General features: G+C 38.6%; 1 protein-coding gene across 1 annotated transcript in view; it reads right to left on the bottom strand.

Moving 5' to 3' along the window:
* Nucleotides 1–14,377, bottom strand: part of Smp_196570 (putative spectrin beta chain, brain 4 (Spectrin, non-erythroid beta chain 4) (Beta-V spectrin) (BSPECV)) — a gene marked incomplete at both ends in the record, with an annotated part of 57,456 nt that overhangs the window by 9,226 nt on the left and 33,853 nt on the right. The window contains 8 exons of the mRNA XM_018794594.1: nucleotides 765–955; nucleotides 1,661–1,706; nucleotides 1,844–3,287; nucleotides 5,755–7,603; nucleotides 7,637–7,861; nucleotides 7,900–8,025; nucleotides 8,058–8,160; nucleotides 8,196–8,404. Of these exons, the coding sequence (XP_018648992.1) occupies nucleotides 765–955; nucleotides 1,661–1,706; nucleotides 1,844–3,287; nucleotides 5,755–7,603; nucleotides 7,637–7,861; nucleotides 7,900–8,025; nucleotides 8,058–8,160; nucleotides 8,196–8,404 (4,193 nt within the window). The remainder of the gene's footprint in view (nucleotides 1–764; nucleotides 956–1,660; nucleotides 1,707–1,843; nucleotides 3,288–5,754; nucleotides 7,604–7,636; nucleotides 7,862–7,899; nucleotides 8,026–8,057; nucleotides 8,161–8,195; nucleotides 8,405–14,377) is intronic.

Raw genomic sequence — 14,377 nt, 5'->3', positions numbered from 1 at the left:
CATATACAGAGAACGGTTTTCACAATATCAAAAGTTTTGATATTTGGGTTTATTTATATTTGTGATTAAAAACTTTCATGCATGAACTTTAGTAAGTCAAAATTGAAAACCTCAATGATAAGCGCGAATCTAAAGTCAGTACTATGCATTACAAGAAAAACGACTTCTCACTAAAAGACTTTTGGAAAACACCTTATTTGCACTCATTTTATAAAGTAAATTCATAGTAGCTGATTGGTAACCTATTTGGGGACATTTTCATTTTGTATGTAAGACCCACTTGATGCAGCATTTACGTTTATGTATCCATTGAATAAAAAATTCACTACATTTCTACTTGTTTATTTAAAAGGCTGTTCACTGTGCATAAAGCAGAAGTAAAATGCCGTGACGGTGGGACTTAAGATGTTTATCTTTTAAATATAGGGTTTGTTGCTGAGTTTAACCACCTAACATAAAAACATGGTGAGTCATTTAGGCTAATGGCCACATTGTAACTCGACCGATAGAATTCAATCACCACTAAGGACTGCACAAACATGACTTTGGTTAGTACTGAATGGTTGATCAATGCAAGTGATAAGTATTAAAGCCTGGTAAACGTTCAAAAACATAAAATTTGTATCTATATTTTAACTAAAATAAGATGATATGAGGATTTATTACATGGTTCAAAGAACCAGATTGTGCTGCAAATTATTTAGGATGAAAATGTAAACTGTATACAAAAAGCACTTATTTTCCTCATAAAAGTACTAACTTACACATTCAGCGCCTCTCTTGCTTCTGTGATTTCTTGAAGTTTTTGCTGTACGATATCCGACGCATAATGTCCATTATCAAGTAACTCCTTACCGAAGGATTCGAAGTTTTGGAAAGCTGGAGCACGAGTATCGATTTCCGTGCGGTATTCCTGTGAAAATGAATAATGTAAATGAAAGGACTTACACGGTGACTATCTAACAACGATTCTGCACTCGTAACATATGTGCCCACTTGTTTTGACGATACTAAAGCATTCATTGTACTAATCCAAGACTGGAGATCCCTGAAAACAAAAACATTATATATAAACAAACGGAATAACTATTTGTTAAATAAAAAACCAAGTTTTAGTTTAATTTACCTAACTGATAACGTGTTTCACATTAAACTTAGAGACAGTAATCAGTTAACGTTCGTTTATTTTCGACAAATGTGGGACCCAATAAAAACTAATATCTTTATATGTCGGATATATGAAGAGAAATAAGTTGATCTACTAAGTCGGTATCGGAAATAGTACGGAAAACTAGTTGACTAGTACTTTCTAAATTATTCTTCAAAAGTAGGATTCTGTAGCTGAAAGTAAATATAGAAACACTTAGAAAAAGTACCATTTCAAAATGCATCTCATAAACAAAACTACGAAAACTAGGGTAAGGTACTTGTTGTTAGAAGTACGTTCATGCTTTTTAAAAGCCCGTTACTGTACGCTTAGTGTCTTTCCTCTTTCTCTGGGCTTTTTTTAGAAGTGTTTAACTACCATTAGTTTACTCACTACTTTAGATTCACAACTTGAATAAACATATTAGTCTAGGGGGTGTATGTTGTATCACTTACATGAGTGGTAGATTAATAGTTCAATTGTTTGACTTTAAATTATCCATTAGAAACTTACTGCATTTACTCTAGCAGTGTTACTGGAAAATATGGTTTGAAGCCTCCTGTGTGAAATGGTGGGTTGAGCAAAATCTCAAACAACAGCTGAACTAGACTATAATTACCGAGTGAAACTAGATAATCTTATATTTATCCGAAATATAGCATGATATATACATACATAGCTCTAAGTAATTATTACCTTGCATCAGCGAGGAACTTTTGGAGATCTAAGGAATCTAAAAGTTTGGCTTTTCGTTTTTCAGCAGTTGCAGCTAGACCATCCCACAAATGGTTGATTTCTTCTTGATGTGTACATATAGCTTCCGCATCCTGAGGATGGATCTGTACCAAGTCAGCAGCTTTTGAATCTAATTGTTTAACTCTTTCTCCCAAGGCTACCAGGTCCCTTTCTAATGCATCATGTTTACGTATAAGACGCTGAACAGATGTGAAGTCATTACCTACATCATCTGTTAGTAATCTATTCTCCTTCTCTTCAATCCATTCTTTGGCTTCATCACACTCCCTGTGGTAGCGCTGAACGGCATCAATATCTTCTAATTCTTTAGCTTTTTTGGCAGTGACTTCTTCCAGCTGCTCATACTTCTTTTGTAGTTGCATGATAATACCTTCTATCTTTTCAACAGCCTCAGTCTGACCACCTCGCTTGAGTTTATCTGCCTTGGCACACAATTCTGTTACTCTAGCTTCTCTTTCCTTTTGTTCCATAACGAACTCATCTACCTTCTTTTTCTCTGACTCTACTTCCTCTAGTCTTCCAGGAACGATGGTCTCCGTCACAGCAACTAGTTCTTTTTCAACTACCCATTGATGTAAATCGTTAGCCTCTCTAACTAGTTGGTAGGCTTCAACAGAATCCTGTAACCTCTCTCGACGATCGCGACCAAGCTGAAGAAGATAATTATATTGCTCCTCCAAACGTTGCTGTTGCGACGCTACAGTAAGTGGCTTAGTTGCTAAACCAGCTTGAGTGTCAGAAACAGGAGCCTCAACTTTCTTGACGTATGCTGCAGGGACAAATCCTTGGCGATCATTCACTTCAACTTTCCACCAGTCTTTGTGGTTACTGGCTAACAAAGTTAAGATCTCTCCTTTCCGCATTGAAACTTCCCTAGGAGACTTTTCTTGGTAGTCATATAAAGCCATAACTACATCTTTGCCGAGATCACTTACTGGGGCTTCTTGCATCCGACAACTACTAGCTTGAATGCCAAGGGCTTCAATAGTCGAACCATATGCCTCAATATCGGCAAGGAGAGCGTTATGTTTTTTCAAGAGTGCTTCCGTAGAGTCTTCATCCCGACCAAACTCGGACGAACCGACCAATGGTTCTTTTTCTCGCATCCAACTTTCTGCTTCACTTGCATCAGCAAAGTACTGTTGGGCCTGCAATGAATCTTCCAACAGCTGTCGTCGACGGTCTGCCTTTTCACAAAGTTGAGACCAATCAGTAGTTAAATCAGCCATACGTCTTTCAATGTCGTTAGCCCCATAATGGTTGGCGCGTACCATGGCCTGACCTTCTTGAATAACCTCCTCAATGCGTGGCGAGTGACCATTTATTTCCGCATATATTGCTTGATGTTTCTTGATCAAATTTTGCACACCAATCAAATCACGACCTGAAACATTTAAACTGATCGGTTAGGGGGAGCATATATAAATACATCCGGAAACAATGGACAAGTAGAGGCCAACTGACTGTATAATTAAATCTGAAATATTATTTATTATTTGACCACATAAATATTGGTACACAAGGGCAAAACTTATTTAACTTGTCAAAAATTTATCAAAAACGCAAGGAACATCCTGACTTTTTGTTAAGTTTCTTATTCACTACTCAAAATAATCTATATACACAAAGTAGGACTTGACACTGAATGCACACCGGCTTATGACATTACAATACAATGCAGAGCAATAGAACTAAAACGATAGTATCAATATTAAAGAAACAAAGATAACATGGCACCGAAAAAATGGAATAGAGAAGTGAAAACCGACTGTAAATACAAAATCCAACAAATATGTGAAACAGTTGAGAAAGTGATGAAGGAGGACGAAAGGGTGGATTAGCAATCTCCGACCAAGCGACTAGGTTTAAGAACCAAAGTTTCCCGAGTATAATCGTCTTACTCTATGAGTGCAATAGTTGCGACTTCAGCATCCGACTCCCAACCTTTGGGTCGGTATCTATTTCAGTCTCGGAAACTGAACACGATTGTTTGACCATTTCCAAACCGAGTACATAGAATCGTACACGATTCTTGGGTTGGAGTAGCACTGTCACAATAAGCGCAGTTAACGACAAACTCTGTAAAAGTTATGTAACAAGCCACATGAAAGTTCACAAACCGTGATTTAGAACCTCCTAAAAGGGTTATGTCTGCTTATATGCAACAACCTGTAAGTGTGAAGATAGACGCTAAATGGCAGTACCTTGGGTAACGAAGTTGTAGAGACTAAAGATGGAGTAGGAGCAAGTTAGATACGAGCTACGAGTGAAAAAAATCAACATGTGATTAACTCACGAATTAACTGGCTGTTTCTCTGAGCCACGTCGGTAGACATAGAATAAGTATTTGGAATTCGGTGATAACCGCGACTACTGGCTGGCAACACGAGAATAATATGGCTCAGAGCATAGCACAGAAGTATTCCTTGTATATCATTTTCTAGGTCCCGACCTCCACTATTTTCCTATACATGTCTTCCCACTTCGTCTTTTCGAACCATATGTCCAACCACGGTCTACCTCGACCGGTGATGTTTCATGGTGCAAAGGTAAGCTGGAAGCTAGGGATGGTCACACCAAAACATGGCATCAGTCAATGAAGTCACTGACAATTAGACTGGGCCATGTTAATAGTTGCAGACTACCTGGTTAGGATTCACGTGATTACCGTAACCAATGGTTAGAGACATCAATTAATGTGGCTCCGAATCATGTGATGGTACAGCTGCATCCATTTTTTGTCTTCCTCCAAATCCTGAGTTTCTAGATTTCTCAGTATTTTTTGTCTAGCTAATTTATAGTTTCTTTACAAGTCGTATTTTCGATGCCTAATCTTTTCTATTACGACTGACACTTAAGACCTCTACTATTCTGGGATTCGGTTTGACAACGTCAACTCCGTGCTAATGGGGTATGGCAAGTTGAACCGACGTACTTACGTGCAGGTTCTATATTGTGATTGACTGACCAACCATATAATATTTAGTCATTTCCACCATCGGCACCTCAAAGATTATTTGACTACATTACTTATTAAGTTCTTTTCGTTTTGATGAGGTGTGAAATTTCGGATTACCGCACATTAACTACGACTGGCTGGCGGTACAATGAACCGCCACAAAGTTATCAGTCAGTCAATTACAACGTAGGACCAGGCACATACATGCATCGGTCCAAGTTGCCATACGCAAGTATAGATGGGTTACTACATTAAGTGTTACACTAATTTACAATCAACGAATACGTGGGTGGAACTAACAGTAACTTAAGCAGAAAACATTCCGAACAATCAGATGAACAGAAAAACAGACTTTACCCAATAACAACAGTATTCCATTACCTGGTATTTAGTATGAACTGACCCCGATATGAGATGGGTCCGCCTAATTCTTTAAAAACCATTTGTTTGGTGCATTTTTGGCTCCCTATTACTTGTCGAATCCTGTTTTTATGGTTAAGTATACAACAACCAAAGCCAACCATTAACAATGTAGAACCAGGCACGATTATGCAAGTATGTATGAGCTACAAATCTTTTCCACCATCTCACGATTGTGTCGACCACATTTTCACACAGAAGTTGGAGCAAATCAGTACATATGTAACCAATACATGTTTGTCTCGGGTCTTAGGCTGATTTATCAAGACATTTTAGTGACAACAGTCCATACGTATATTATTAAAACATGAGATAGGATATCAGAGGTAAAAACATATAAGCATCTGCAAAAGGCAGCATACTACTACTGTATACTGCTGTGAAAAGAAGCTAATTGTTTTACGGCACATAAAAACCGCACACAAGTGTGCGGGGAACAGGTGCCGACTAAATAATTGATTTTTCTGCTTACCTACATTGGTGGAGCCCGCAACTGGCTCTTTCTCTCGAATCCAATCTTCCTCGTCTTCAACATCCCTAAAGAACTGGTGCAACTTGTAAGCATCTGACAGTTTTTCACGACGTTGATTCAATGGTTTCTGTAAATCGTGATAACGTTGAGATAGTTGCCGCTGCTTCTCCTGGATTATGGGAGCATCAAAATGACCCTCAGCAGCAAATGTGTCAGCTTGGACTTTAAATGCTTCTATGCGCTCACGATGTGCAGCAACATCAGATTCCAGTAAGTTGAGTCTCTTTTGTGCATTCATTACTCCGTTAAGGTCTCGGCCAACATCTTCTGATGCAATTTGGGTTTCAACATCATCTAACCACAACTCCACATCCTCAACATTGCGGACGAATTGTTGTTGTCGACTAGCTTGATCCAAATTCTTTTTTTTGTTGGCCATAGCATTTATAAGATAAGACCAAGTCTCATCTAACTGGTCGATTTTTAGTTTTATTTCAGCTGAATTGCAGTGATTTGCGTTTAACAGATCTTGACCCGTTTTCTTAATATCTTCAACGCGAGACTGATTAGCTTGTATTTCAGCTTCGAAGTTTTGATGTTTTTGGACTTTTGTCTGCAAATTAGTTGAGTCTTTATAGCTTTCATCAAGTGCACTTTTTAGTTTTTCTGATATCCAAGATTGCATTTCATCGGCATCACGATCGAACATCTGATAACGGTGAGAGTCTTCAAGACACTGACGGCGCCTTTTAGCTTTTTCCTTCAAGGCTCTTCGTCTGTCTTCCGAAGAATGTTGCAACTCTGAGACCTGTGCAGCAGCGTAGTGGTCTGTTTCTATAAGTTTCTTTGCCAACTCATCAAAATGGTGCATCTTTTCCTCTTGAGCTAACAACGATTTCTCAAAGTCTTCGTGCTTTCTAATAAGTGCCTCAACTGAATCGAGGGAATCACCGACATCCTTGATCTCCAAAAGTGCTTCTTGCTTTCCGATCCAAGACTCTGACTGTTCTGCATCCCGATAAAAATACTGAAGACCCATACATTGTTCTAGTTGCTCGCGTCTTTCTTCACATAATTCCAGAAGGGCAGCTTTTTCTCTTTCCAAATTGGAAAGCTTTGCGGCGATTTCCCCACTAGATGGATGACCAACACTGATCAGTGCTTGACCCTCTGACATACATGTGTCGAAACTATCGTTTCGAGAGTTAATTTCCGCAGTATATTCCTTATGGCGTTCTACTTGGGCTTCAGCACCAGCCACATCCTTTGCTAGATCATCGGAAGAGATCAGACCTTTCATGTCTGTCATCCAAATATTTAGGTCTTTCCAATCGGCGAGAAAACGCTGCATCTTGAAAGACTCTTCTAGCTTACTTTTTCTATCCACAAATTGGTTTTTAAGTTTTCCCCAAGCAGCAATTAAAGCCTCATATTTACCCTGAATTGTGTCTTTAGAGTCCGGATGTTTCTGTGCAAGAGCCGAAGCATCATCTCCTAGTTGACCAATCTTTTCATCCAAAGCAGTTAGATCTCTCTCCAAAGCGTCGTGCTTCCTTTGCAGTGCTTGTACTGAAGCTAAGTCACGACCACAATCTTCAATAGACAAAGGAATAGACTTTTCATTTACCCACGATATGGCTTTATCAGTATCCCGAAAGAAACGTTGTATTTCATAGGCTTCAAGAAGTTTATCTTGGCGCATCTTGGCCAGATTTTTTAGGCGTTCCAGAGCTTCACGAACCTCACGTGACTTTTCTATTACTAAGGTATCTTCAGGAAATTCCTCTTTTAGAAGTTCATCTGCTTTATGGTAAATGTCCTCCGCACGACTTTCCTGGTACTCAAGGTCCTAAAAAATATCAATCAGGAAATAATGACAAACCTTCATAAACTCGTCAAATTTTTTTTGTAGGGCTTCAACGTGCTCTAAATCCTGACCGAAGTCTTCGGAAGTTACGTAGGTCTCCTTCTCACGTGTCCAGAAAAGTATCTCATCAACCTGACGCAAGAACTGGACGAACTTAAGAGTAAGGTTGATGAGACGCGACTTTTCTCTGAACATGGCCATTAACCTTTCCCAAAGAGCGTGTAACTCATCGAGCCGGTTCTACGAATGTTACTTAGGTACGTAGAGCAAGACCTTACCTTAATAATCTCAGAAGCATAGTGACCTTGCCCTATCATCTCCTCACCTGAAGAATCTAAGGCTGATAGTGTCTCCGCATGAGCTGTGACTTCGAGCTCAAAAGCCTGATGCTTTTGTTTTTTGGCCTAACCAAACGGTTAGTCTTTAAATATTTTACCTGGAGGTTACTCAATTCCTTAAAATCCTCATTTGCATAAGTTTGCAACTTCTCATTAATCCAGCTCTCAAGTTCATCAGCATCGCGCTTAAAATACTGGTACCTTCGAAAGTAAAATTTAACCGTATTAGACTTAACCTCTTAGCTTCCTCTAACTTATGACGACGATACTGTGTTGCCTCTTTAAATGCGGAATAGCGAGACAAAACTTGTTCCCGTCGTTCACGAATATCTTCAGGAGTTTCCAATATCTTCACCTTGGTTGGAGGCTCAGCCATCCTAGTAGACAAAAACGAAACCTGTTTGGACTTGGGAGAACAACGAAATGGTGCAGTTAAACATATGAGCTTGATTTATAAAATTAGATTAAGATAAGGTAGGGTGAAAAACAGTAGCACAGTAACACATCATTTTTTACAATTAAGATTAGCTCATTTTACCTTTTAGCTTTAGCGGAATCACCTAGCTGAAGGCGCTTGGTCATGCACCCACACCAGATCACGAGTGGGAACGCTGTGCTCAACTTCTCCTGAGATCGCTAGCCATTTTGGACCAGTAATTCCTCGGTATATTGATAACCGATCAAATATATCTTCCAACCTCCTCGCTTCTGAATTCGGATTTTACTGGGTGAGAACGATTCAATTATAGAAGGTGTTGCTGATAAAGTGTTGTTAAACTACAATAATTATGGCATTGTCAGCCTGATATACAGATAATATGGCACACTAATACAAACCTGCCGTCCTCACAGTTATATCACGCAGTTTCAAACGTCTTGCGTATGCTTAGCAACATCAAAGTTTGGAGTTGCTTGTTTTGTTTGTAAAAGTTCCAACCTCAGTTTTGCTTCATTTTTTCTTGGTGCCCGACTTTTTCGGCCATAATTTTTCCAAATTATCTGAAATCACTTCATAGATGATCGCGGAATATAAAAAAATGTCAACGCCAAATTTATAGGTATCCTATGGATAGTGTTATGCAACACGATACGTGAAATGAGTCGGACCATGAAGCGTGTGCGAATCTTACATTTTCAGCTTTTAAAAGGTTCAGTAAACCCGAATGCGTGTGGTTGTACCAACGGTGCAGCTCGTTCGTAAAGAACTTGCAGTGGTGGACACTGATAAAAGTCACGTAAGGATGTCTAATTTTGCTGGCCGAAACTAATGTGAGTCAGACGATGATTGATCTATTGGTGCACAAATCTCCGGGCAGTCTTCTCAAGTATAATCAAGATCGACCGACTCACGTGGGCCGAAGAAAGAATGACCCACTTCAAAGTGATCTATCATGAAAAAGTGGTTTTCCTCTGCGCTCCAACGGAATCATAAGTCTGGGTCCGTCCCCCAGCACGAAAAGCAACAAAAGTTATCATCTGATCAGTAAGTAGTTGAAGATTTTTCGGAATCTCACGATATGTGTAATTCAACTAAAATGGGTGTGGCGCATATATATCTGGTGCCCCCTGTTAGATCCATTTTGAAAGTGAGAATCCCTTCATGCATACATTTGTGATTTCTTCCTTGTGGTTTCTTTATTTGTATATATTGTTAACTTTTTTGATGCTAATTAAGACTGTAACGTTTAATTTTCTTGGTTTTCTTATCTTTTTTATTGAGTCTCTATGTTCCTTACTGAACTGTATTTAGTTTGTTTTAATTGTTATTATTCTGGCGGCTGCCATATTGACTGCTCGCTCTTTGATTGTGCGGTTTGATTTTGACTGGGATCGTGCATTTTTGGTTGTAAATTGGAGCACTTTCCCAGAAATTGAAACACTTTGTGTTATAAAACAGCCGCTCAAACGGAATCTTACTTGATCTATCCAGAAAGGATAGAATAACACTCACCTTTTGGTGTTTTCGGTAATTTTCATATATTTCTTATCACTTTGCTATTCATCGTAATTTAGACTGAATATTTTGGTACCAATTGTTGGTTGAATAACTGGGTGGTAATATTTGTTTAGGTAAATTTGTACATTTGTATATATAATGAAATTTAGAACCGTTATTACCCCCAAAACACCTTGTTCTGATCTCGATTGGGGGTGCGCGTCTCTAATTTTACTCGTCAGTTATTCAACAAATCAAACCTAGTTGGAAACTAGGTTTGGATCTTACACCCCCTTGTACCAATATTTATGTGTTTAAATAAATAAATAAGTACATAAGCAACTACAATAGCAACTGTAATTATGAATGATGAACGAATACTAATTGAGAGTGCGAAAAAACCTAATATCATAAAAGAAACCCGGTTTCCTTAACCGTGTTTGAGTATCGAAGAATCACCATAGTAATAGGTCAGTTAACTTTCAGAGCCAGGGCGAGTAAACTTTTGGATTTTTGAGAATGGCATTTAAAGGATACAAGGTCTACTTAGCCAACACCTCAAGATATCTCAGTCGTCACGTTGTTAAAGGTTTATTGACTAGGTAGCTGGACGGACTTTAAAAATAACCAGACCGGGCTTCTAAAAGTGTTATTGAAACGCCCCAACAAAAGGAATGTGAAAACATAGAATCGACGTAACCTGAATGGATCAAGAGTCTTTGTCCTTACATATTTGTCGCCTGCTGGCCGTATGAAAAAATGAGGAGTTGAAAGTAGGCTGAAGCTAGGATTAGATGTTGGTGAGAAGGACATGTGCATTGTAAATTTCGAGTGGCGTAGCTTCAATGGAGAATCATGTCGACACTACTTTGTGTGCAGTATGAAACTATTCGAATGACCTTTGTATCTGTTACATGAACTTCAGGAGCTATCTGAACAAGTGACCGAAATCGGGTGTACAGATTAATCTCACCAAGTCAGATGTGATCACCTCCATAGAAGTACAGCTGGCACACTCTGTAGATAATAGGAAACTTAGTTTTGGAAATTTCGCTACAGTATAGTTCAACAGAACCCAGAAGCGTAAAGAAATAGTAGCCTTATTTATTAGAATTATGATGTGTGGGCGAGAATGACAATGATTGGTTGTCTTGATGAGTCAGACATTAGATAGGATGACAGGTGTTATATGTGTTATATATATTCCCCTATCCTTATTGTGTATTGACAGTTGTTGATAGACTGTTATTGATTGACTGTCCCTTGTGTCGGATTTTGGTGTGAAATATATTGACGTTATAGTCAGGCTAATCTCGTGTTCTTGATCTGAGTTGTGTTGAAGTCCTGTAGAATAGACACTGGGTGGGAATATAGTGTAGATATTCATCTAAGGTAAATTAACGTCCCACATACGTGTAACAAGTGAAAGGACTGCTATAACAAGAAACCCCTAAAGTTATAATCAGTATCCTTCAGTTTATAACAAATTACTATCCCCTACTACCTTTATGGACAACATATACCATGAAAGTCGGGTGTATCAATTATTTTCCGCATGAGATCTGCTAATAGCTTTGTTTTACCTCAGCCCAGACTTTTATGTGAATGATTTCTTTCTAGACGGTTTCAACACTTGGTCTTCAGTTGGTTGATGTTCAATTTTAGGAGACTTTAATTCACCTACTATAGACTGAAAAAATCTAACGATTGAGTTGTTCAAAAATTCTTTTCAACATAATCAGTTGATGTGGTTATTATATGTGCCCTAGTGCAATGTGTGAGAGAAGCGGCTAGATACGACGCGGACTCGAAGTCATCTTTACTATACCTCATATTAATTCATTATGGAGATGACGTCACAAACCTCGATTATATGTCACCACTAAGTAAGAGTGGCCATGAAGTCACCACTTTTTATTTTCGTATGGTTTTCAACAATAACGTGTCAGCCCAAGTCAGACTAAACTTTTGGAAGGCAGATATACAATGAATTATACACTCAGCATCCTCAGTAGATTGAACAATAGAACCATAGGTATTAAACAAATTTATAGTTCAGCAAGAAGGTTTGTACGTTTCTCCGTAGAAGGAAAGAGGTGAGGAGGAGATTTACATTGCTGTTTACTGATGAGATAAAAATCTCAATATCAGAAGCCAAATAAGCTTCATGTATGTAAATCAATGGGACCCTGTCAAGTGGATTCTTCATTACAAAAAGAACTGAAAAATTTCACCACGAACCTCTTAGACACATGTTTTGATCTATTTGTACCCTAAGGCAAATTACCAGAGAACTGAAACAACGCCGTAGTGATTCCTGTTTTTCAAACAGATGTAGGACAAATACCTGAGAGCTATCGGTCCGGGTGATTTGCAAGGTTCTAAAAAAGATTCGGATGGACTTATACTAGTAACTAGACGAAAACATGATTCTTTCCGAAAAGCAGTGTGATTTGAGGACAGGCTATTCATGTCCCACATATGTGTTACTAGTCCGTAATAGTCGGTGTGTTCTAAAACACTATAGGCTACATATAGATGTGGCTTTCGTCGACATTGGTGAGGCTTTCGACGGTTCCGCATAATAGGCTGCTACATAAGCTCAGTGATATTGGGAATGGTGGTAAATTATTTATGTGAGTAGATAATCTCCTCGTTGGATATGAACAAAAAAGAAGTGGCGAACTCCAGGTCGTCTAGCTGAGTAACTGTGTCTGATGGAGTACCCTATGGTACAGTATGGGAGTGAGAGTTGTCATCCCTTCATGTTACTGCCATTCATAATTTCATACAACAACCTGCTTTGTTATATGCTAAAAATTTCAGGATATGAAGTTCGACAAAAAATGATAACAGTTTAGAGTTCCAAAAATCTTAAAAATGTCACTTGAATGTTCTGATATTTAGCATTTGTTGAATGTATTCTTTCAAGTGCATTATGATGCATAAGGATTGCCAAGATACAGATAAATACACGATTAATAAAATTGAGGTATTATGATAATTATAAGTATTTGAATTACTATAGGAACTAGGAATCTCAGAAATAACGCAATTTAGACCAAACAGAACAAGGTGAGCACGAACGAACGCGTTGTATTTGGGATCCGAAATCAGGCAGACATTAAATACAAAGAAATCATTACTTCATACAAACACCACATCTGCCACAGCTTAAATTGGAATATAAGTTTCGGCAATCAGCTGAACGTCTTTTCCTTAGGTCCATCGCATGCATTTCAGACTGTGTATTGGATAAAGACTCTCTATGATCCAGCATATACTCATTAGTATTAGAATTAACAACTGAATCGGAACAGGCTCACATGGTTCCTGTAATTTTATTTGATAGAAATGTCGGTTGTGTGTACTCAAATCATTGATATCCGGAATTCGCATCATATACTTCCCGATATTCGTCACCACAATCTCCGTAGCTGGTTGGAGATCATTACAGTGATAATACGTAAGTTCTACAGACTCAAAACGCCTCATATTCAGACGAAGAAACCTTCCTTTTAAAAGCTGTGATGTAGTCTCTTTCTTTACCGAATTGTTAGTATTTTTATATTGCAGTAAAAATGTATCTACTCCCCTCTCCAGTTCATCGAATGTTGAGAAAACAATAGCAACTTTCAATGTCTTGACAAAACTTTCTTCCTGACCATTAGAACAAGGGTGACTGGGAGCAGTAAACAGACACTTGCACCAAATATCATTCAACCAGGCAGTGAATTCATCCACAGCAAAATGAGAGCCATTGTCAGCCACAAACACCATGGGAACTCCTTCTCAACTGAACGCCTATCTTAATGCTTGGATTGTGAAGTCAGAATGTGGTGAAGTTGTGAAAGAACACCGAGGCCACTTCGAAAAATAATCAGTGACAAAAAGTGCATAGTATTTGCCAAGAAATGAACCAGAATATTCTTTCCCAGGCCACAGACGATATTGACCATAGAGTCCACTTGGGAGATTGACTTTTCAACTTATGAGATTCTTTAAAATCGCTTGCTATACGACGCATATCTGCGCTTATCTTTGGCCACCAACATGTGAGCCTTGCAAAGGATACTATTTTCTAAACTTCTAAATGTCCACTATGAATATCTTCAAGAACAGATTTACGTAATCAAGAAGGAACAACAGCACGAACATTTAGACGCAGAATACCATCAGGAGTATTACATAGTTCACCCCGCCTTGAAAAATAGATAGGAGATCTAAATGTGTCGTATTATCATTCCAAACTTTTCGTATGGCACCATTTAAACCCTGCTCTCTGAGTTTAAGGAAGAATTATGACGCCTTATGATGAAAGCCGAGATTTTTCAGAAGTTACGAGGCTGATGCCCCTCTTAACAACCAGAGCAAAAAAAGTTTCACAGGTACATGGAACGTCCAGACAATGTGGGAGGCCGAAAGCACCAACCAAATAGCTGCGGAAATGAGGAGATACAGCTTGGCAGTACTCGGAATCAG

This window comes from Schistosoma mansoni, chromosome 1 (genome assembly GCF_000237925.1).
Source record: "Schistosoma mansoni strain Puerto Rico chromosome 1, complete genome".
In the NCBI taxonomy this organism is placed as follows: Eukaryota; Metazoa; Platyhelminthes; class Trematoda; order Strigeidida; family Schistosomatidae; genus Schistosoma; species Schistosoma mansoni.
This window is presented reverse-complemented; position numbering and strand designations above follow the sequence as displayed.